Here is a 25,639-nt window from a genome sequence, read left to right on the forward strand (position 1 = left end):
ATACTGCAATGGCTACTTAAGTGGGTGGCGCAATCAGTGCTGCAAACCCACTAGTGCAAAAAGAACCATTGATGGTTGGAAAGCTGAACAATCTCAAACATTCACCCCCAGTAAAGAGATCTAGGCCTAAATCAATTGTTTTTTGCACACCATGCCATTCAAGTTTAGACCCAGCCATATGCAAATCAGTCTTGACCCTACTCCCCATGGGAACAGTCTAGCCTGAACTGCCAGGCCCGGTCCTCCCTGGACTGGAAACAAGCATCCTGGGACTGGTTTCGGGGTGTCACCCCTTATAGCCAATCTAGCTTGACTCCATTGGCAATGTGAGCAAGAGACTCATGTCTGGACATATCCATCCCACTTAGGGGGAAAAGTGCTGGAGCAACAAATGATACAAGGAATGCTTACTCAATTAAACACTCACCCCCAGTTAAGAGATCTGGGTTAAATTAACTGTTGTTTTGCTCACTATGCCACCCCAGTTTGGATCCAGCAATATGTAAATCAGTTGTGACCCTGCTCCTCATGGGAATAGTCCAGCCCAAACTGCCAAGCCACGTCATCCCTTGACCGGAAACAAGCCTCCTGGGGACGGGTTTCGGGGTATTACCTCTCATCAGCCAGGTTAGCTTGAATCCAGTAGCACAGTGAGCAAGTGTCCCACGTCTGGGCACACCGAGCCCACTTAGGGCGAAAAGTGCTGCAGCAATAATAATGGGCAGAATGCTGAATCGATCAAACATTCACCTCCAGTCAAGATATTTCCTGGAACACAACCTAAGAAACCGGATTTCTAGATCCCCGGACGTTAAAGACTTTGTCAATGTGCCAACCCGAGATAGCAAGCCAACTGGTCTGCAACCACCCTGCAACCCAATAAGCAGTACTTAAGTGAGATGCATTTCAGGTAATGATCAGTGATATACAATACTGCAGAGGTAATTAGCGAAAAATCGAAACCCTATCCTAATGCACACAATATGAATTGTAACTGTAATAAAAATGTAAAAAAATAGTAGCTGCAACTTTTACAAATAATGTGAACAGCAGAAATATTCAAACATACTGGTTGTTTAATTTCAATGAGTGTTAATCCCACACTCATATCTTACCTGACTAAGCTAACTCCACACCAAAAGTAAACCTAACTCGGGCTTCAAAAATGGTTCAGTCTTATACCTGATTTGAAAAATGAAGTTAGTATAATAGTATAGTCTGCTATTCTCGTCTGCATTGAGATAAAAGCTGATAAGCTCCAGGAAAGTGAAGGGTGAATGCGCTTCCCATTAGCCTTCAGCAAAAGTAGGTGAAGCCATTCTGTATGTCTCGTTTAAGCCAGGGAGCAAAGGTCCTATCTCCCTCTGTTACTTACTCATAAAATATTAAATACCTATTGTTGAATCTTGGCCCTGTGGGTTGAGGTCAGCACTGAAGGGGCCGCAAATAGCACTGAGACTGCACCACCAGCGCAGACCCACTATCAGCATTTAATTTACAGGCCCTGGACACATGTAGTGCCACTTTATTAGGGACTTATACGTAAATTAAATAGGGCAATTGGGTATAATTCAGTTCTGCCATGTTTTAAGGAGAGCACACAAGCACTTTAGCACTGGTTAGCAGTGGTAAAATGTGCAGTGTCCTAAGGCCAGCAAAAACGAAGTTATCAAAAACAGGAGGTCTGAAAGCAAAATGTTAGGGGGGAAACCACGCCAAGGTTGCCAGGTCTAACACTGTGCACTTACTGATTAAGCAGATGCATATTTTAGATTTTTTTTTAATTAAGAGCGATTGGATTTAGTTCAAAGATTGATTGGAATGATCGAGAATTTTACTGTTGATATTGAAAATGTTCTGCCACAAAATCTCACATTTGTATTTTTGGAGTTTCAGCATGGAATTGAGCATTAGATTTAAATTCCATGTACAATTTTTTTGCAAAAAATTCTGGTGATTTAAGATGGTATTACCAATGATTTAAACATGATCTACTGCTTGATCAGCACCAAGGGAGCTGCTGGAGTACAGGGGTATTAGTATTACGTCCATTTTTAGGAGACCATGTAATGTTACGCAGAATTAGAACCGATTGAGAACAGCTAATGCAGGCATTTAAGTGGGCAGGTCAGGCCTGGCATCAATAACTATTTCGCAATCATAGATTAATGTAGCAAACAGATGTTACTCATTACTCTTAAAGCTAAATATAAGATTGGACAGTCTACAAGGTTCGTGTTTGGCAGTTTTCTACAAATGTAAGTTTAGAATTAGGGACATATTTGTGGGGAAATCATACAAAAGGCTGAGAGGTCCTGCAACATTTCAGGTTTGAGAGTGTTTGTAGTATCTGCAATAGCCAATCCTAGCGTGAAAACACATTTACATTACTCTTTTATAAAACTAGAGTAACTGTTTCGATGATGGAAATGGAGGGTTTATACAGAGGTTGAACTTGAAAATTGATATTTCTGACATACTTAAAGCTGATCTTCACTTGGTGGGAAATCTACCCGAAAAGTACAGAAAAGGAAGTGTGTCCTTGGGAAGACACTTGTAGATTTTAAGTCGCACATATTAGGAAATCATCTGCAAATGTTGGAGGGCGCTTCTTGCAGAAAATATCTGCCAAGCAAATAGAGCCAAGTAAAACCTTTCGGCTTTTGACTCTCAGAGGTAACAGTGGCGAGTAGTCACAGACTTCTCAGCGTGCTACTGTGGGGGTGCGCAAAGCATTAAACAGTCAACCAGTAGTGCAATAACTGAATGCCCAACCCAGTGCTTTACTATGATAAAAAAGTACTTTAATGTACTTACTTAAAATGCAATACTTAACAACGCATAAAAGAGGCACAAGCTTAGTACTAGTGATTGGGCTGCTGTGACTATATCCTGCCCTACCTCGCCCCAATCTCACCTATTCCCCTTGTTTGGCAAATCTAGGTAGGCATCGCCTTGTGGTTCAGTGTCTCTCAGGCAAATTTGAAGGCTTAAGCATAGATTACACTTAATATTCAGTTCTTAGCATTCAATGCCTTTAGCAAGAATCCGGTTTTACATTCTCACCAAAGTACAGGCCGCAGAGTCCAATTTCGGTGGGTGCCTGCAGCATATCTGTTGTTTCACTCCGACTTCTGGGATAGATTTGGCAGCTGGAGACTAGACTCACAAACTTACAGAAGACAGTGGGAGCCAGGGTCCAACGTTCTAACAAGCAGGTGTCAACTCTTGTGAGCAAAGGACCATCTTCTGTGTCACCGGTGAGTTACAGTCAGCAGGCCATCACGGTGAGAGGTTACAACAGCACAAGGACAGCCCCCGCAGGATTAACGTGTGCAGCAGCACACCACTCTTCGGGCACAGTCTTGTTGAATGGAGGCAGCACAATACTCCTCTGCACAAACTTCTGGCAGTACACTCGGTCTTGGGCACTGCACTTTTTGGTGGTGCACACTCCGGCTCGGCACACAACCTTTTAGATGGAGGCATGCTCGAGCTATGGCACAAGCTTGTTGAGGGGCAGCAACAAATTATGTCTAAAATTCAGGTAACGCAGATGACTTCCTCAGTCTTCATACGTCCAGTGGACCCACACAGCACCACGGGTTCAAAGTGCTCTGGCTCTTCAGGTCTTTCTTATCTTTGTAGAGCAGGTAGCCTCCTTCCCTTTTTAAGCGGCAGGTTGGCTTCAAGCTGGTTCAGGTCAAAGATTCAATTTCTTCCAGCAAGACCAGGTGGCAGGACATGGGGACAAACAAACATTTTACCAAGGTCCAAAATGTTTGGTCTGTCGTGTGACGGAGGGCTGCACTCATGCTAGCAGCAGCCCTACTAAGTATTAGCCCTACCAATTACCATAAATCAGGTGTCAGACTAATGCATTTTAGTGCTTGTGTCCGCAACACCACACTAAAATGCATTAGTCATGCATTATAGCTTGGCCCATGTACCAACCCTATTTTGAGAGTCGCTAATTAAATAGCTACTTGCAAAATAGGGTTAGCGACTAGCTATTAACCCTTTCGATGCTGATGACGAGCTCAGCTCGTCATCACCCAAAGGTGTCGTGTGCTGATGACGAGCTGAGCTCGTCATGGTGCCACTAAAATGGCATTTTCCAGCACAGGGGGGGAAAACGCCCAGCAGCCATGTGGTTAAGAAGGGTTGTTCCAAGGGCACCCCTTCCTATTAGCAAGTCCAACTCATATGTAAGAATGTTTTGCAACCACAACACTCGCAGTTTACCACCCTCATCAAGAGGGTTGTAAATCATTCACAAACGGGAAGGGGTCCCCAGGGAACACCTTCCCCTTTATAAATGTGTGCGCAAACATTTTTTCAGAGCAGGCAGTAGTCCCAGGAACCACTACCTGACCATAAAAAATTAAACAAAAACATTTCTTTTTTTTTTTTTAATTATAATTGCATCCCGTTGTCCTTTAAGGAACACAGGCCGCATTTGTTTTTAAAAACTGCTCTATTGACAAAGCAGTCCCAGACATGGTGGTCTGCTGACCCCAGCATGCCACCATCTTTGGGAGTGCCAGCCATTCCCAATGGAGTTGCAAATTGCGACTGCCTCATTAATATACAGGAGGCATGTAATTTGCGACCCCATTGGGAATCGCAAGCAGTGTCTCTGCCACTGTTGTACATCTATGTTTGTGAATTGCAAATTGCGACTCGCAATTTAATGCAATTTGCGAGTCTCAAACATCAATGGTCATACATCTGGCCCTTGATTCGCAAAAGAAGGCAGGCCTGCATATTATTGGCAGGCTATTTAAATAATGGTTTGTTTGCCTTTGTCAAAACCTGTCCCAGATAGGTCGCCTCCTCCCTTGCTGTAGTCTGTGATACTTAAAACATTTCACACACATGCAAGTGGTGCTAAGAGACCAGCTGAATCCGGGCTGTCTGTCATTGTTGGCCATGGATCACACTGAAACGCTGCCCCAAGGGGTGGGGAATTCCTATCTCCCGACGCCCGAGACATCTAGATTTCTTAGGAGGGCAAGAGGTTTTAATCTGCATTTTGTCCAAAGGACAAGTAGACAGTTTTATGGTAATATGATACACAGCTGTTCAATCCTGTAGGTCACAGCCAGTAAATAAGTTGCTCTGAGCAGTTCATTGGTAGTGAAAGGGTCAATGCAAAAGCTGGGGCCTGCACTTTAATTTCCCCAGAGCAGAAAAACAAAATGATAAAGCAGAGCTCAAAGTTGGAGCTAGCTCGATAAGCTTGTGTGGCTTCCAGGCCCTCCCCTGGTTTTTTTATTTTCTTCAAGCATGAGACACATTGAGCTTCTGCAGGTCCAGTACACTGGCAGCATTGGCATGTAAGAGGCGGATTTTTCTGCCTCTTGGTCCCTTGCTCTGACTTGAACTGTATGACCCCTGCCTTGTATTCTCTCCTCCACTCCTGGGCCTCATAGGGCTCCAATATGCCTGCTCATCTTCATCTCACTTTGATTTCCCTTCTCATGCACTCCCTCCTTTGCACTTTGCGCTTCACCCGGTGCCTGAACCTGCTAACCCCATCCCCACCCTCCACCGCCCTCTCTGACATCCCTGACCTGCCCCCGCCCTCTCTGACATCCCTGACCTGCCCCCTTGGCCTCGCATATCTTACATCATCGAGGGCTTACATTAAAGCTCATTAGTTTCCCCATGGGCTTTCATGCAGGCCTAACTAAGGCCACCCCCAATTCTGTCCTTGCACTAGGCCTCTCATCTCACTTCGTGCCTGCACCAGGGGCTTTGTGAACACTCCGCTTTAGCAACTACAGCAGCTGTAGAGTTTTTGATGGGCCTCTTCAGTCTGCAAGTCCACAGACAGGGTGGGTGGGAGAGTGAGTGAAATGGTGGATGAATAGATGCATTGCATGGATGAATAGTGAAAGGGTGAATGGATAGATGCATGTATGAATAAGTGAAAGGGTGGATGTATGAATGCATGGATCAATACGTGCAAGAGTGGATGATAGATGAATAAATTAATGAGTGAAAGGGTGAATGGATAGATGCATGGATGAATGAGTGAAAGGCTGGATGGATGGCTGGATGAATAAGTGGAGTGAAAGGGTAGATGTTTAGATGCATAAATGAATGAGTGAAAGGGTGGATGGATAGGTGCATGGATAAATGAGTGGATGGATAGATGCATGTATGAATAAGTGAAATGGTGGATGTATAGATGCATGGATGAATACGTGCAAGAGTGGATGATAGATGCATACATTAATGAGTGAAAGGGTGACTGGATAGATGCATGGATGAATGAGTGAAAGGCTGGATGGATGGATATATGAATGAGTGAAGTGAAACAGTAGATGCATGCATGGATGAATGAGTGGATGGATGTAAGGATGGATGTGTGAAAGAATGGTAGGATAAGTGCAAGGGTGAATGAAGGGATGGGTGAGTGGATGGATAGGTTGAAAGTGGATTGATGAGTGAAAGGATGGACGGCTTATTGAAAGGGTGGATTAATGGGTGAGAGAGTAGATGAATAGATGGCTGAGTGGATCTGGATGGATGGATGGACTGGTGGGTGGGTGGCTGGGTGGGTGGAAGGGTTGATGGGTGGACAGTTGAGTGTAAAGGTGGATGGAGGGATTAGTGAATGGGTGGATGGATATATGAGCGAAACGGAAGATGGGCGGGTGAAAGGGTGGATGGACGAGCGAAAGCATAAATGGAGGAAGGGAAAGGGTTGGTGGATAGATGAGTGAAAAGGAGGGTGGATGGATGAGTGAAAGGATGGATGGAGGGATGAGTGAAAGGGTGGATGAATAGGAGTGAAAAGGAGGATGTGTGGGGTGAAAGGATGAATGAGCACAAGGATGGATGAGTGAAAGGAAGGTGGGATGGATCAGTTGGATCGATAGGTTGAGAGATGGCAGGGTAGGTTTGAACAGGGGCTTCGTGAACGCCCCGCTTTAGCAGCTACAGTAGAGGTGGTGCTCTTGATGGGCCCCTTGTGTCTGCAGCTCGGCAGACAAAGATTCGTAATTAATGTGAAAGGATGAATGGATGTGTGGGTGAAAGGATGAGTGAGTGGAAATGTAGCTGGCTAGATGGATGGAAGGATGAATGAATGAGTGACCGGGATGGTGGATGGATAAAGATGTTTTAATGAAGGAAAGGGTAAATGAGTGGATGGGTTACAGGGTGTAAGGATTAGAGAGTGAAAGGATGGATGAGCGTAAAGGATAAATGGATGGATGAGTGGAAGGATGGATTGATGGATGGGTCAAAGGGTGGGTGGAAGGATGAGTGAAAGGGAGGGTGTATGGATGAGCGAAAGGATGGTTGGATGGTTGAAATGGATAGGTTTGGAGATGGATGGGTAGGTTTGAATATGGATGAGTGGATGGACTGACCGATGAACAGATGGACGAACAGATTGGTGAAAGGCTAATGGATAAAAGAATGAATGGGTGCCAATGTAAAGGTGAAATGCTAGATATCAGTGGGTGAAAGGATGAATGGATAGATGCTTAGATGGAAGAGACAGAGCTAATCTGTCGAGGATTCCAATAACTTTTTTCGCTTGCTTGGTGTCATAAGAACTTTGGATGAACGTGGGGGCTATTTTAATTTTCTGGTTACTCACTTGGCCTACACTATGCTCCTTTCTCTACCTTGGGATTATCAGGTGGGTATGGTGCTGTATGCCAGCACGTTCTTACTAGACCTCTAGTATTTGGTCTCATAAAGGCCACATTGCCATAAAAATTCCTGGCACTGAACAAAACTACTTTGGAAAAGAGAAGAATGCTGTGACACACAATGAAGCCAGCTCACAGATAGGAAGGGATAGCATTTTATTAAAAACAAAAGGTCATGGTTAACTCAGGTTTAATTAGGGGCTAAAATGTTACAGTCACAAAAGTGCACCCATCATATATGTCCTTGTATTCATGCAGATTTACGTTTTTCATGAATTCATATGAATTTCCTTAAGTAGGCCAGGAAACCGTAGTCCTAGAAAACATTTGTGAATTGCATCTTAGCATGAGCAAATATGAATATGCCCCAGCGGAAATCTGTTGAGTGTTTACAAGTTCACTTTTTCTCCAACCACATTTTTGCCAGCCCTGGAATTGCCATTGTCAGGGGTAAATTGCCGACCTTTCTCAGTATGGGAAAAAATTAGAGAAGAGCTGGTGAAAAACTCCAAAATTCAAATCCTTTTATAGTATTAGCCTGACATAACCAGAGAGGCTATTATCAGAGCTCTTCTATAAAGAGATTGCAGTCATTATTTGACGGCGCACTACATGGCACCAAGGGGACAAGTGGATTTTGTTACAGGACATGTAGATTTATGAAGCTACTTGTCCCATGGACAAGTACATATTTAATTAAATTCCACACCCCTGTGATCATCATGTAAGAGTCGAGTCAAACAAGGAGCAATGTAAACAGTTTTAGGTAAATGTGGTGCGGAACTCACGTTGGTTGTGTGTGATGGACTGTACTTGAAATACTTGCTGTATTCCTCAGAACTGCAGTATGACAAGTTGGCTTTCATGGGAGAAGCTCTTTTTTAATGGAATACTCAAATGCACTTATTATAAAACCGGGAACTTCTTTCTGTCTTGAGTTGTGTTCCAAAAAACCACAATAATATCTGCTGAAGAGGCGTGATTGTTTTTTTTCTACTATGCAAGTTTCTGAAGAAAAATCAACAGTAGTGCAATGAAAATGCTACTCTTTTAACAATTACACACGTCGGTTGTTCTTACGAACATCAGTATTATGGATATGTTTAATAATGCATTCTCAAGGGATCTTGACTACAGTTGGGATTGAGAGGTTTCCTTCGAGTGACAGAATTCTGTAACCATTATGTTGATCTGTTTTTCGCAGTGGAAATCTAGATGTATACTTAATATTATCAAATTAATATTGTGTATTACATATATAATATTATTTTGAATGACACAAATATTTAGATAATGTTGGAAAGCTGGATTATGTTGCAGTAACCTCCCCACTGTTTGTCAGATTTCTGATGCACTTCAACTGAGTGTGCACTGGGACCCTGCCAATCAGTTTCCCAGTGCTGGTGTTCTTTCCCTAAACTGTACCATTGCTCCCACAGTTGGCACACCTCTGGCCACACATAAGTCCCTTGTAAAAGCTACAATTGGTACCAAGGGCCTTGTGACCAGAGAGGGTCACTTAGGGATGCAGCATGGATTGTGCCACCCTAAAGGACCCCACACCAAACACATAAAAACAGGTTATGTGTTGAGGTGTAGCTAAACTATAAGAGTCGACAAGGCACACATTCCTGGGGCTCATACCTACCACCACTGCCGGTGGCATAGGTAAGTCACTCCTCTGGCAGACCTTGCAGCCGTACAGCAGGGTACACTATTCCACAGGTGAGAGAAAAGCTGCATGAGCAGTATGTCCCTACAGTGTCAGAGTCCATCTTGGACACTGTAAGTGCATTGAAGCAATTTTGAGTAAATGGGCTGGGTGTTTTTTTCAGCACGAACTCCACAGCTCCATGATGGCTTTACGGAAGCACGAGAAGTTTAGTATCAAATGTCTCAGCAGGATAAACCCACACTGATGCCAGTGTTGGATTTCTTATCAAATGCACTCAGAGGTCATCTTAGAGATGCCCTCTGATAAACCACCATCTTCAAGTGCATTGGCTGGCAAGTCCCTGCCAGCCTGCCACCACCAGAGAGGTTTCTGACCTCATGGGGTGAGAGCCGGTTTGCTCTCGGAGGTCAGAAACAAAGCCTACTCTGAGTGGAGTGCTTCACACCTCACCCTTGAAGGAACAGCAGCACTTGGCAGTGAGTCTCAAAGGCTCTCACTGTGTTATGCTGATTTGGGCAGCTCCAACTACTGGAGATACCCGCCCCCTGTCCCAGTCCCACCTTTGGCGACAGGAAAGGCCGGAAGATTAGCCTGTAGAGTAGGAGTGTCCACTGTGGTTTATTAATTTCACCTCCAAGTTTATGGAATGTTCTACTCAACTGGCTCTGCAGCATAAAAAAAACTGATTATACTCAGGGATCTAAAGCTTCATCTAGAGTCACAGAACTGTCTCTAATCGGAAACCTGGGAACCCTTCAATTATCTTAGTTAGTGGTGGGTCCCACGCATGAAAAGGAACACACACTTGATCCTATTTTTTTTAACGAACCCTCTATTTAGGTCAAAGAGTCCATTAGACTAAACTGGACTGACTACTTTTTGTTCCCCTTCTCTCTCCCGCTCAGTAGACCCCCTGGTACTCCCTCTGCCCCTCCTGTTCCAATGAGGAATTGGGCCAGAGTGACATCGGATACATTTAGGGTCATTTTGTCAGACACAAAACCTAATATTGAACCAGAAGATCAGATGTCAGATGCAACACTATGAGGCATGGTTGACGAAAACCATTGATAATGTGGTGCCTCTGTATTCTAGACACAATGTTAGATCTACTCCTTCTGCACCCTGGTATAATGAGCATCTTGCCTCTCTAAAAAATAATGTAAACTCCTTGAGCCTGAATTGAGGAAGGATTATAGTACCTCCAGCCGGCTTAAAGTTGCCTTGAAAGCGTATCCTAAGCATATAAGAGCAGAACCCAAGGATTACTATGCACATAAGATAGATTCAGACAGAAACCCTACTAAGGAATTATTCTCTTTACTTAAGTAACGTACAGCCTCAAAAACAATATCAGCGAATATTACTCCTTCTCTAGAATTTCATAATAACATTGCAACTTTTTTCTCTGATAAAGTGACCAAAATGTATGAAAACTTCCCTGATTCTGTAATAAAAGAAGACAACACAATGATTAGAGAACAACCAGGTGACATGACTGAACTCGCTATTCTTTCTATATCAGAAGTGAGCTCCATGTTCTTATCCATTAAATCGGGTTCTTCTTTAGACCCAGCCCCAACTAGAATTCTTCAGCTCGGGATAACCACAATTGTCCCCTTTTTAGGAGAACTTCTTAGGATATCTCTCACATCAGCCTTTGACACTGTGTCTCATGACGTACTAATTCAAAGGCTTCAGGATTTCGGGATCAGTGGCAATGCCCTGAAATGGTTCAGATTCTTCTTTCAGGATCGGTCATTCCTAGTAACTTTTAAATCATGTGTCTCTGACCTTTTCTGCTCCACTAAAGGAATCAGGATCCAGGTGAATTCACGAACCCTACAACACTCTGCACGGCCACAAGTCCAGGTGCCCACAAACCCAGTGACGTCTCCCCGGTGATCCTGACCTGGGATCCAGCATTGAACGACATCTCTTGAACTTCCCCATGATGCCTGCAGCCTCAACTTGAAGAGTCCCCGACTGGTAAGAGAAACCCAACGCAAAAAGACACCCTTGCACCCGCAGCCCCCAGGCCTAGGAGTGACCAACTGATGGGGTCCTGAAATCCCCCATTATCTAACTTACCTCTCCAGTCGTAGGATTTCTTCAGCCAGCCTCCGGATTCAAGCCTGCAGCCGTTTTCTTCAACCGAAGATATCCATTGATTTCTACAGGGCACCTGACGCCTCCTTTGCACTTTGCACCCTGCAGCCCCTGTGCCTCTGCTGGTGCAGTCTCAGTGCTATTTGGTAGCCTCTTCAGTGCTGACCTTAAGCCCCAGGGCCTGTTTTTTACTTACCTGCAACTGGTACCTCTTCGAGGTATCCCCAGCCTCTATAGGATAACATTGGGCCCAGTGACCTCTGCACCCGGCAGCCCCAGTGCTGCTGGTAGTGCAGTACCTACCTTGATCCGTCCCTTGCCTAGTGTTGACCAAAGCCCCCAGAGACTGAATCTGAAAACCGTTTCCTTACCTGTAAGTTACTCACCTGTCTTTCCTCCCATAGGATTTTATTGGTCTCTCACTGTATTGTACTATGTGTTGATCCTGTCTGATTTTCAAATTAACTCTTGTGGAAGAGATATAGGTCAGTTTTCCAAAGTCATTTTATGATAAACAGTACACCAGAGAGCTCAAGGAAAATATCTCAGCTGAAACAATTCGTTAGGGCAGGAGGAAGGGGGGAAAGAACCCCAGTACCATCATATATGTACATAGGAGTCGTGCTTATAAAGGTCTATGAAAATGACCATACTACTGTTTTAATGCCTTTACATAGCACCTGATTTTAGTAATAAATAATACAAATGTTAATACAAAGCTACCACCTCCCTGTACAAATTGGCCCGGAGCATTGCTAACTACTAAAAGTCTTCTGATAGCCTACAATGTAGGTGGAGTGTGAACTGTCTATTCAGATTGAGAACATATACCTATTTCTGGAAAGAAAAATGCCCTTCTTTAACAAGATGTCATCAGGCTAAACTGAGCTGACGACTTGCTGATCCCATTTCCCTTGATAAATATCTATAATGATATTAAAGGTCCATGACTCCAAATGTCATTAAGGGATTTGGGAAATCCAGCTCTGACAACACTCTATTCAGTCATATACTCTATGTAAGATTATGCAGCTTCAGTCATCCCTTTATTATCATCTCACAGGCAATTAATGAGCAAAAGCTCCAACATATTAGTTCTTCTACCACCTAAATGACAACAAATCCTGTATTCACTTCTTCCGAAATAGAAGTAAGAACAAAGAAAATATTTTGGGGCTTATAACAAAATGTGGTTAAATACCTAATCGAACATATGTACGAAAAACTATACGTTCTAGCTCAGAACTGTCAAGTCTGTTGTGGGAGACAGTCACTCATGAATGAATATAGGTAATAAAATCGAGATACAAATGTACGTCATAAACACATTTCTAAATGACTAAATAACGCTACAAAATGATGCTTCTCAAGAGTCCTGTTGGCAGGATGCAAATATAACATTACATGATTTCTTTGACATGGCACATACTCACTGATGTCTTGAAGACTTAATATCGAATGTTAAAATCACTTCAATCAATGGCACTCGTTTCAACAACCTTGGAAGGATGAAAGGCTGTGTTGGTTCTAAAAATGGTTGCAGCACGTAACCCGTGCTAGCAGTAACAGTAATCCTCTGTATTATCATAACAACTAAAGTATCTTTTTTTTATTATTATGATCTAGAATAGGAAAGCTATTAAAACTGTCGACCTGAACATCCTCCTTTACACTTTGCACACAAGTTGGTTCATGAATCAAGCAGCAATAGCAAATACTGGGGGTACCACATATGTAAGCTATTTTATTGTGATTGGTGACTAGCATATGAACGGTATTAATATAGACCTAGCAGCTTTCTCCCTACCCGTTATTTAAAAAAAATATGAATGTAAAGATCACTGTCGTACTGTCTAAAGTGTGATCAAACTGCACCTGCAAGTTTGGAACAAGAGGCACAGAAAAACAATGCTCATGTTACTGGTTTGAAGGATTGTGGTCAGATATTTAAAGGCAGAGTACCATCAACCTCAATAATTTTATTTCAATTTGTGATAGTCAATGTGAAACTTAAGATAATCCAGCTTTAAGGAAAACAGATTTTATGATTTCTTTAAAGTAACATATGAGCTGTAGCCCCCTGCATGGCACCTCATAGATCTCAGTGGCTATCAGCACATAATCGCCCATTAAGGCCTCCGGTTATTGTTCTATAACATCTTATCTGTCGATTCAGACCCATCTTGGCGTAGATGACCTTGTTTCCACAAAGTTGCAATAGATTTGTCAACCTGTCTCAATAGATATAAATCTCTCGAGACTATTACAATTTGAGGTTTCAGTACCAATCCAACTTCCTCTATTGGGTATGTAGAATCACTGGCAAATCTTATTATATCATTCCATCTCTTTCCTGACTGTCCAGTACATTTCTTTGCTGTAATACTGCCTCAAACATTGGCACCTGTACATTACAGGAGAGGCAGCTTAATTATTATTATTTATTTTTTTAATAAAAACCTATATTCTTCCTAAGTAAAGTAAAATCATTTCTGATAGGCAGCCTGAATTTCGATTTCCACAATGGTTTCTTAAAAGTCAAAGTGTCCCATGGCCATAGTGATTTTAATCAGAGCAAGTTCCCTCAGAGGCTCTCACTGGAGCTGCAGTTCAGCAGCACACAAAAAGCACCCACGCAGTGCCATTGTAGAAAGTATGATAATCATGTTAAAAAAAACACCACAGACGTAAGCATATTACCAGAGAGCCTCATAATCAATCTGGAACCCAGTTAAGCTTCAGAGAAGGAGTTCATGATAAGCTCCCATGCTGTACAGAGTATGCAAATTAATTCCTGTTAAAGGTGAAGCATTATTGATAGTACTCCTGTCTCATAGTTGTGATACTATAGTCATATTCATTGCAAATCCTGTAAGATCACCTGGTGAACTCCACTTACCACTAATAAGTGGAAGGAAGAGCCATGTTGTCACATCCTCCAACTAAAATACTATTTTTATTATTATTTTTTTTCCCCAATTTTTTTTTATTTTTTTTATTTTTCTTTGTCCTCATTTTCCACCATGATTTCAAAAATGACAGGTACCAATGAACTCAAATGCTGACTCAGTATACTACTGGTGGGGCTTACGCGATCTTCCTGTACCAACACCCTTCAGCATCCAATAGGCCATTCAGGACCCATACATTGAATCCCATTTTAATGTGGAAATTGCTTCCATCAAAGCTGGGGAACCAGCCCAAAGCCAAGCTCGTACCGAAAGGTGAGGACCACAGCAGCTTAATCATTGAACCGGGGGAAAAAATAAAAACCCGGATAGTTAGTTCCATTTAAGCAAGTGCCAAAAAGCCCTTTTATTACGGTTCCCAGATCTAACCAAGTCAAGTTTGGATACTTGTAGAACCGACGCTCTCCAATCTGAAAGTGTAGGTGGATGGTGATCTTTCCACTTTTTACAGATTTCTCTTCTAGCCAATAAAATCGAATAAAAGAGAAGATTTTTCGCCGAACTCCGCACTTCATCCAATACACCCATAATTGCTAGAGGGAGATGAATCGAGATTTGCAGGCCCAAAGATGATGTAAGTACTTTACTAATGGAGTCTCAGAAAGCACTGATAGAGGGGAATAGTATTAAAAAGAAAAGACACCTTTGGCAAAATAGTAATTTTAACTAAGTTAACCCGACCCAACAGAGATAAAGGGAGATGTGACCATGATTGCAAGAGTAAACGGCATTCCCTTGCCACAGCTGAAAAGTTGATTGTAGCTAATTTGTTAATATCCTTAATAATGTTCAGACCCAAATATCTTAAAGTCGACGAGAGCTGAATCATATCGCAGTCTCCATCATTTCAGACCATTACCTCGGTCTTTGAGGCATTAACCTCTTGGAGATGCTGCAGTATGTCTCATATGTCAGTACGAAAAAAAGAAAAATGTGTCCCAACAAATACGAATAAAAGATATGTCCCAAGCAACCACAACGCATACGTATAACCTGAGCTGGCTATAATTACGAGTCTTAGTAAACCATATCCCAGCAATGACAGTGCTTGGATGTACCCATGTTAGCTATAATTATGCGTCCTTGTGAAAAAAAACTACGGTGGGGCACAACACCCATCACTTACTCACCTCATCCCGAGAATGCCAAGAAAGCACGAGACGAAGCACAATTCCACTCCCCATTTAAAAGAACGCGGAAGCGGCACGTTCTGCGAGTTAAGGCAGGTGAGCGGTCACATGTGGAAAGCTACGCGTATTCCGATGATGACAAGGCCAGCAATGTTGACGCCATCATGGAGTATCTAAACATTTATTGCCCATCATCAAATATCCAAAATAAACTCCACCGTAAGTGAGAGTTGAAAAAAATTTGTTTTATTGTCAAGTACAATGGACAATGTAAGAATCAAATATTATAATGATGCAAAGTATGATGCAAAGTATAAGTGCCTCTTGTAGTTATATAGAAGCAAATTAAGCCCGGTGAGTAGACACGGGTAGAAAACAGCACGCATATTGGTGACGGCAAGACCAGCAGTACAAACACCATCATGAAGTATCATATGTTTGGTGCATGATCCTCAATTCCCAATCTCACTTCCACAGAAATAATGGTTGGAAAACACTTGTTTATCCTCTTGTCAGTGCGCTGTAAACTTTAAGCTCCATATTAAAGTGTCTCAATTGTTGTGTAGGTGCATTCAAAATCCACTTGTGAGTGACGTTTATATATATATATATATGTGTTAAAGCAGAGACAAAGTAAAAGCGTATTAGAGATCAGACAGTAACAGTTGAGCAACGAACAGAATGTAAATTTAAATTAAGTCAGCATAGTAGAGGCATAAACCAAGTAGTTTGAGTGTAGCCATGAGTACTAGATGGCCAAGAAAAAGAATGGGAAAAAGAACATTCCTTACTAACACATACCAATAAGAAACAGGTCATCATGAGACAGAAGTTCATAAAATACATAGGAAAGGTACTTTTACACATTGTATACGTAGTTAGAATTACAGCAGGTTAGCTCACAGAGCTAAAATAGATATACATACACCAAGTGCATACATATTATATAGATATGTATCTCATTCACAATGTGCACTATCAGTGTTTACAGTGGCTACATGTTCAGCATGTTTACTCAGAAACTACTCATTGGCGCCCAAATTCTCATCATCAATTTCGTAAATAGATTAGATTTTCATATAGTTGTATTACATATGCTTGTAGGGGATACCTATATTAGAGTCAATCAAATTAACATACAGTCCATGTCCCGTGTTTACGACGAAAGCATTATTGACAATGTCTACACTTTAAGTGACAGTTTCTTAAATCACAACATTCTATCCATCAGTAAATATTGTACCCATTGTAAGATTTTAGTCATGTAAAAAGACATGTATTTCTCTATCCGTATTGAGGCCTCTGTCAACAGTTCTTAGTTTTATCAACCATCTAGTCTAAAGTTTCCTGAGAACCAGTGTCCTGTCCTCCCCGGAGTGATCCTCAGCAATTGCGATGCCATGGAATTTAAGACGAATAAGTTCCGAGGCTACATGTACCGAGTTGTAATGCACGACCAGCGGATAGTTAGGGTTTCCGTTGCGTATAGCTCCAACTTGTATCCATTCCTTTAACGGCTTAATCATACTGCCCATGTAGATCAAACTACAAAGACAAATAATACAATATTCCACACATTTTGTATTTTAATTGATGAAGCGTCATATGTGGTGAACATGTGCAGTGTTATTGCGGAAGCTGAGTGTTTTGTCTGCTGCATATTGGCATACATTACAAAAAGTAAATCTAAAGAAGCCCTTAGGTTTTTTGATAAGCCAAGATCCACCCTTGCTTGGAATGATAGGGGGGATATAAATCAGCCATAAGATATTTCGAAGAGTCGTACCCCCTATTGTAGGTGATTCTAGTTTTTTTGGTGATGTACTTAGATACGCTCTGATCTAAAGTCAAAAGATGCCAATGTTTTTGCAGTATCCTAAAAAGATCTTGGCTGTGTGTATTGAATTCTATGATGAGTGCCAAACTGTGTGATTGTCGCTTCTTCCTAGCCTTTGTTTTGAGAAGCGATTGGCGTGATTGTTTATGAATTTTGAGTTCAGCCAGGTACAAGATTTTTTTGTCATAACCTCTAATTGTAAATCGGGCTCCCACTTGTTCCAATTATTTCCGGAACACTGCAACGTTGCTGCAATTTCGTCTTAAATGTTTAATTTCCCCTAAGGTGATGGCGTTAACCTGTGTAGTAGGATGTGCACTGTTTGCATGTAACACAGCGTTACATGCGGTAGGCTTGCAATATAGCCTTGACACAATTTTGCCATCCTCCACATAGAGGGTTACATCAAAAAAGTAAATTTCCTTGGTATTCAAATGGTAGGAAAATGTCAGATTGAATGGATTATTGTTCAGATGAGCCAAGAATCTACAAAGTGTGTCCATATCGCCATTCCAGATCATGAGAATGTTGTCAATATACCGTACCCAGTAGATGATGTGCCCCATGATGTCTGGTGGACAAGTAGCCCAGAAAACTCTGTACTACCCATAAGATCCTACACGGCCAGGGCCCCCAGATACTGCAGGGACTCTGTACTTTTTATGTTCCAACACGAGCATTGCGCTCCGGAGACCTGCATTTGGTATGCACCCCCAGGGTGCGTGGGAGTAGAGCGGGAGGCCGCTCCTTTAGGTCTTTGGCCCCTGCCCTATGGAAGTCTATTCCACTCAGGGCGCGCAGCACAAAAGATCACTGGGCTTTTCGAAAACAGATTAAAACCTGGCTGTTTGCATCCATCTATCTTAGGTGTATGCGCTTGCCGCGCTCCTGAAAGGGACTATACCCGTCTGTCCTTTTTCTGCCCTGCCTCACCTTTCCTGGTTTTGTCCGCGAGCGCTGGGATGCCCCGTTGCTGGGGCAGCCATGCGCTATACAAGCACGCTTAACACAACATAACATAGGATGTCGTTCAAAAAATCCCATATAGATGTAAGCAAAAGAAGGTGAGAATTTCTACCCCATAACAACCCCAGAAGCCTGTCGAAACCAGGTGCCATTGTGTATGAAGTAGTTATTTTCCAAAGTAAGGAAAATCAGATCAAGGATCATCTGAGTATGTTCATATAGAGTGGCGTCCCTGGTGGAGAGGAAAGAAGTTAAAGCTTGCATGCCCTTGTCAAGGGAAATACTGGTATATAATGCATTTACATCTAAGGTTACAAATGTAAACTCGTCAGACTATTCCAGATCGTCTAATTTACTAAGTAAATCTTTTGTACCTGGTAAATTTTGCACTATGGGTTGCAGGAAGATGTCAATATATTCAGAGATGTGTTCCGTAGGTGACCCAATTCCTGAAATGATAGGTCTAACTGGAGGAAAGTTGCTGTTCTTGTGTATCTTGGGTAGAGTATATATGCATGGGGCTCTTGGTGATGGATTAAACATGTATCTATACTCTACCTCTGTCAAAAGCTATGCGTCTCGCCACTAACTCAGTCTCTGTTTGATCAAAGAAGTTACTTCTCTTAGGGGACTCTGATGTAGTTTGATGTAAGCATTAGTGTCTAATAATTGATTAGTCACCAACATCCATTAGCACTATATTGCCCCACTTGTTGGCTTCCTTAAATATGACATTGGGGAGGTCAGATAGTTCCTGTAGTGCCGTGCGCTCACTCTTGTTGAGAATCTCCCAAGAAATGCCCCATTTTCTAAATAATCTGTCCTCTAACTCGTGTATATCATGGTGACTGCTTTATAAAAATAGTCAACGAGGTTGTCTGATGGTACTACAGGTACGAATGTCGATCTGGGTTTAAGCCCACTGTCTATATTTAGATTTGATGCTATGTCTATATCCTGTAAGATATAACTTATTGTGGGTGTTAGCCCAGAGCTTTCATCCAATGACAACAGAACTTGCAGATCTTGGTTATCTTTAATAGTTTTGTCACAATCAGATACAGAATAAAATCGGGATCGAACACAGTCTATGTTTCTCATTAAAAAAGAAATTGAGTTTCAGACGATGTACAAATTTGGACAACTCAATGTGTATCTGAGTAAAGTTGAGCCTTGACATATTACAAAAATTCAAACCTTTTTTCAGTACATTGGTTTCCATAGTAGATAATTAGTGCGGAGACAAGTTAACAATAGAAACATCATTACTTTCAATATTGACATTAAGGGGCAGATCTCACATCACCTCAGTTGTTGTATTTTGACCTACACCTAGTTCCTTTGGTTGCGTGATGCGGATTTTGACATTCCCTCTCTTTGATTGGTGTTTATTTTTGCATCCACCCCTTCTGTTTTTGGGGGGGGTTTGTTGAAATTTGACCTGGTCCCCTTTCTGTTACATTCTAGCTCTGCTAAAAAAGGAGGTGGCAGTCATGAGAGGTGTTGTTTCGTGTGATTCACTAGCATCACTGGTCGCACTAGATACATCAGACTCACTGGCTGAGGTAGAAGTCACAGGGGGTTTATCAATGGTAGTGATCTGAGTTTGTCTTGGTTTAAACTCATCAAATATCTTAGCGAATGTAAAAATCCTACCATTCCGGTAGTCATTATCTTCTCTTTTGAGTTTTTTCATTTTTTTTGTCTCTAATATATTCTTGGTGCACACTGAGTACCTCCCTCCGAATTTTATAATTTGTATCCGTGGCCTTTGTTAAATTAAGAGATGTAATCTCTTCCTCCAACTGCTCATTTTCATGTTGTAGGTTAGCCATTTTCCTCTCTGTGTGTCCCATTCGTCCAATAAATCTGTATCGAATTTCTCGAGCGATGGGGAAATGATCACTCGAAGGCCTCTTGGCACTGGTTTCATTTCTATGTACTGTTTCAATATTGTCAAATCCAATCAATCATCGGGATAGCTCCGGTTTTCTCAATCTTTCCAATTTGATGAACTTATTTCTAAGCCCTTGGGGTCTCTCTATTAAAGGACCACTTCTATTAGGGGCCACAAGCCTAGCAAAAATCTTCAAAAACATTTTGTCTCTGTCATCATCAAAGGTAGATATATTTCCTGATACTACGAACTAGTCCCATCTTATGTCATTAATATCAGATCCCACAACCAAAATAACTCAAGTGCAGATAACCACAAATATATGTACATACAAGATCAGGGTAGTAGTGGCCAAAAAGGGGGGGGGGTTAATCGCACTTCGTAATACTACAGTAACTGGAGATATTTTCAGAACGTGGTAATCATAACACAAATATGCCCAATGTAAACACGGAAACAGAGGTGCTACTATAGTTCCGGCACCCCACTACCCAAAGTTGTGCCTGCACTTTAACAAAGTTAATGCGTCCAACATAAAGCGTAAAGGAACTAAAAAAGCAACCTCCAATAGAGTCACAACACCGAACACAGTAGTGGATGATGATTCGTAAAACAAAATACATTATATCATTCTTATAAGTTTAAATTGTACTGTATTTGAAAGCAGTAATCAGACTAATGACTTAAAGCATCAACCCTGCAACAATATGCAATTGTTAACACAGCGCAGACCAAGGGTCATAGAACACATTAGACTTAACATTTTACACGGCGCAAATGACTTTTAACCAACTACTTCATCACTCCCAAAGGTACTTAAAACAAGCCGCCTAAGGCATCTAACAGCACTAACCATCAACACAGGTCTCAAAACACCATTCAGCACATATATCTCTGTTCTGTTACATCACATAAATAGCAATATCAACCTCAGAGTGTCACTAATCTCAGGGGAAATTACATATTATAGAACTATAAGTAGCCGGAGCAATGGATGTAGACCTCTAGCATGATTTTCTCCAACACTAATATCAAAAGCCACACACTGTTACATTCAAATTGCCGAAAAGGACAATAGATGATTCTGAAGAAGTGCATCCATAGTTTCAACCTTTAGACAAGCAAATGACCCCACACGTAGACGAGAACACCATAATCAAACCAACAAAAAATGTTTTGGATCAGGGCTGCGACTGAAACGTTGGGCTGCCGTGAAAGGTACCCCAAAGATAATTTCGTTCGGACAAACTACATTACTGATGCACAATCTTGTACCAGAATTTCGCGACCACGCTCTTCCCTATAGCCTGGCTTTTGGTGTGATATCAGTCAGGTATTTTTGTTAAATACTTAGGAGATAATGCAAATTAATGTATGTTATGTTTCACAAATACTTAAGTAGCATTTGACTACTTTGCTAAGCCAATTATTATCTATTATACAACACTGTCAGTGTAAGCTAAGAGCGGTTAGTCGTATTGACAAAAATATATAAGAATAAACAGAAAACTGCAGCAGCAGGGACGAGGGAACTAAATATGATTTGTGGTAAGTCAACAAACAATCGTTCACCTTAGAATCGGGCACTCACATTCTAAATGAAAAGCATACAACCCAAAGATATTGAGCGTACACTCTTAGCACTGCATACGTTCACTAAAATTCGTGATCGCCTTTTTAAAATCAGGATGTTAAATAAAATAAGATACTATTTCAAGGAGCAGCACATTGGAACTAGCTTTCATTGAACATCCGTTTAATCTCTGACCATTCTCGGGTTTGTAAACGATTGTCTATGCAAGCACCAGCAGTCTCAATTCTATCTTAAAAGCCAGGATACTGTGCTTGCAGAGTACTTTGCGTTCTGCAATTAATTGAAAAGCAGCTTACCCATTTATCAAGTGGCACCTGTGCCAAGGAGCCAGTGCCCTGGTACAGGTCCAAAGTGAGTTGCTCCAGGCTAAGCTTCTCCTGCAGGAAGTGGCCCAGGTATCTCTGTAGCAAATACCTACATGCCCGCTTCTTGATGGATTCCGAGAATGGCCAAGGCATGGCTGTGCCTTAGCAACTGTCAAACTTTAGAAATAAAGTTAGTGCCTGGAGGATGGCACTCTAGCTCCTGCACCACTCCACGGAGCCTGCTTGCCCGGCAAATTGTCAACCATCAAGTCGCTGCTATCATTGAGGATTTGCACCCCCTGTCACAGCTGTTTCTTAAGGAGGTTAGCATCTTCGGTCCTGCAGAACAACCTTCCCGAGTTAAGCGGGACGTTCCTGGGCGTGAGCTTCAATTCCCGTCTCTGGACACGAGATCTCAAAGAACCGTTGACTCTACTTTGCTTCAGCTCTAACTCAACTTCCATATGCAAAGCCAAGTGGATGTTATTATCAGAAAGCTTGTTAAAAAAGATTGACAGCCTGAGGGGAGGTACTAACAGTGTTGTGTGTGTGTATCTCACAGTGAGACATCCTATTGGTTAGACATAAGACCCGCCCCGACAAGGATGGCCAATCCATTTCCGAAGAAATATTCCTGCACCGGAAGAGACTTAGGCTGCTGCTACACCGGAAGAGATCTTGTTACCCCGGAAGACGTGTGCGTCCTGCATGTGGGCAAAGCCTACTGGTCGTGTGTTGAGTCACTGTGTTTTCTGATCCGCGCGCGCAGCCACGTGTGAGGTATGATGAGTGGACAGATTGACCCAGGCACATCTGTACTCAAGGATGCAAAACTAATCAGTACGGGCTGAAACTTACTCTGGCGTATGACACTTCAAGCTGCTTCGTGTGTTAGAAAATATATCGGACGTTAAATCTCGGAAGTCTGTAGGGTTTGCTACTCTGGAACCGCCAAGCTTTGGCAGGTGAAATATCATTTTGCCTGAGTTCTTCTTTAACAAACGGCGAATCCCTCCGTGTTTACAATACATTAAAACTTCGCAGTGATTAAAACCGATCACTTTAAAGACCAACATTTATTTGAGACTACATTTCATAGAGCTCCTAAAGTCGTTCAGAAGTACTTTAAAATGACTGACTGTATCTGCTGCGATAAGCCGAGTCGAGTCGCTAGCTCTTGGAGACAACAGCAACGCTGGACCAAATATCTAAAGCTTTTTGTCTATAGTGCAAGGTATTTACTATTACGTTGCCGAGAAATATTTTCGTTTCTCCTATTGAGATTTTCAGTGAGCCAACAGCTTAGCTGGGCGTTTGAGCTTTCCAGGCTAGGAAACAAGACACGTCGACAGGAATACTACTAGTTCCCGAAACTTGTTCCAATGTACAACATTTTCAAACTTTTTTAGTATTTGGTGAACTTACATCTCATCTGCATATTGGAGCCTTCCAGACTAACACTCGTAGCTTGGCGGCACATTCTAATTGTCATCAAATTGATCATTGGTTTTAAAAAACGAATTCTAATCTCTTTAAATTCTGGGCAGATATATGGAAACTGGCATGTTGAGACAATTATTGACAACATCTATATCTTTTGTAAAAGTCGTTTGTCCTCCACGGAGATCCGTCTTTGGATGGAAGTTGGCCGAATCACTATTGCAGACATTTTCTTTCTATTCTGTTTTAGAAGGGTTGCTGAACATATTCTTGTGGTCTGGGTTGTTTGTAGGAATTAGTAACTGACTACGTTTGGGACCGTATACAAAGTAGCTTTTTATCCTCAATGGGAGTAGTCTTTTGTCCATGTCCGTGGCAGCCTTTTTGAATAGGTCATGGCTTGTTATGCCGGACCACAGATCTTATAAGCCAAGTGACCTTAAGGAGGTGGTTAATAGCTCAAGCCGTTGATTTTTTCCGGGGAGTGGTGGTGTTGGATATTTCAGCCAGGTGTGAAAACTTAGTGTAGTATCACTAAAGTGCTTCATTTTGTGCAATAATTTGATAAATGCAAGTTGTCTGGTTTTATAGTCCAACTTGATCTGACTTTGACATGAGTTCCCCTCTGGATACATTCCCCGCCAAGTTTCTAGCGAAAACAGCATACATCATTAACCCTATGGTTAATCCGATTTTAAATCGGTCTCTGATAACTGAAGTTGTGCCGCAAGCATGGAAACGGGCGATGGTTCTTCCTCTTTTAAAAAAAAAACGTCCCTGGATTCCAGTATCCATGCAAATTATCGGCCTATATCGCTGCTTCCGGTCCTGGCCAAGGTGGCCGAAAAACACGTGCATGCGGTCCTGGTCGACTTTGTATAGTCACATGAGATTCTGCATCACACCCAGTCTGGTTTCAGGGCAAACCTGAGTACCGAATCGGCACTGTTGGAGATGTCAGAGGCCATAAAGGAAGTCCTTGACAATGGGGGGAAGGCACTGCTCGTGTTATTAGATCTATCGGCCGCATTTGACACCGTTCCCCATGACCGCCTCCTGGCAAGACTCTTGGAGATCGGTGTTCGGGGAACGGTGTTCAGATGCTTTGAGTCGTTTCTATCCAACCGACAGTCTGGGCGCCTCCGTACTCTGCCGCAGTGCCGCCTCTGGAGGTGGGAGTTCCTCAGGGGTAGATCTTGAGCCCCACTCTTTTTAACATATTCATGTCCCCTCTCGCGGCACTCGCAGAGTCATTTGGCACCCAGATTGTCTCGTACGCCGATGACACCCAGTTTTATTCACATGCAGACGGAACTCGGACTTTGATGGAGATAGCATTAAGAACTGCTTGGGGGCTGTATTTGCCTGGTTTCAACTCAACCAGTTGAAGTGCAACTTCGATAAATCCGAGCTCCTCTTTTTTGGGTGTCCTTCTGATCCCGGATGGAAGGCTTGTTGGCCAGCTGGGATGTACCCGCCTTCCACTGATTCCGCAGTAGCAAAGAATCTTGGAATCAAGATTGACAACTGCCTCTCACTGAAACCACAGATTCTTGGTCTGGTTGGACAGTGTTTCGGGATCTTAAAAATGTTAAGAAAATTCCTCCCTATCCTCTCTATTGCCCATAGGAAAATAACAGTGCAAGCCTTGGTTGGATCAAGGTTGGATTACGCAAATGTACTCTACCTCGGCTTGCCGGAATATCTTTTATCTCGCCTGCAGGTAGTGCAGAACGCGGCGGCGCAAGCAATTTTTGGCCTTGGTCGTAGTTCTCATGCCACGGCACTGTTGAAATCCCTTCACTGGCTGCCAATTCGGAAGTGCATTAAGTTTAAGGCTCTTACCATAGCGTTTAAGGCTCTTCATGGTACCGGGGCACTCTATCTGAGGAAGAGAGTTGGCTTTCACCACCCATTTAGAGCCTTACGATCGGCCGCGTTGACATTGGCCACGGTCCCGGCAATCAGACGTGCGCGGACCGGGGGTCGGTCCTTTAAATATCTGGCGCCGCGGGCATGGAATGATTTGCCACTCGCACTGCGA

At 42.4% G+C, this 25,639-nt stretch overlaps 1 protein-coding gene across 2 annotated transcripts in view; it reads right to left on the reverse strand.

Annotated features, from left to right (window-relative positions):
• The window catches only part of ATG2B (autophagy related 2B), a 1,072,129-nt gene extending 1,049,392 nt beyond the window's left edge, over nucleotides 1-22,737 (reverse strand). For both annotated transcript variants that reach the window (XM_086937744.1, XM_086937743.1), the window contains exon 1: nucleotides 22,147-22,737. In XM_086937744.1, the coding sequence (XP_086793870.1) occupies nucleotides 22,147-22,308 (162 nt within the window). In that variant the 5' untranslated portion in view covers nucleotides 22,309-22,737. The remainder of the gene's footprint in view (nucleotides 1-22,146) is intronic.
• Nucleotides 22,738-25,639: the final 2,902 nt, after the last annotated feature.

This window comes from Lissotriton vulgaris, chromosome 9, assembly GCF_964263255.1.
Source record: "Lissotriton vulgaris chromosome 9, aLisVul1.2, whole genome shotgun sequence".
Lineage (NCBI taxonomy): Eukaryota > Metazoa > Chordata > Amphibia > Caudata > Salamandridae > Lissotriton > Lissotriton vulgaris.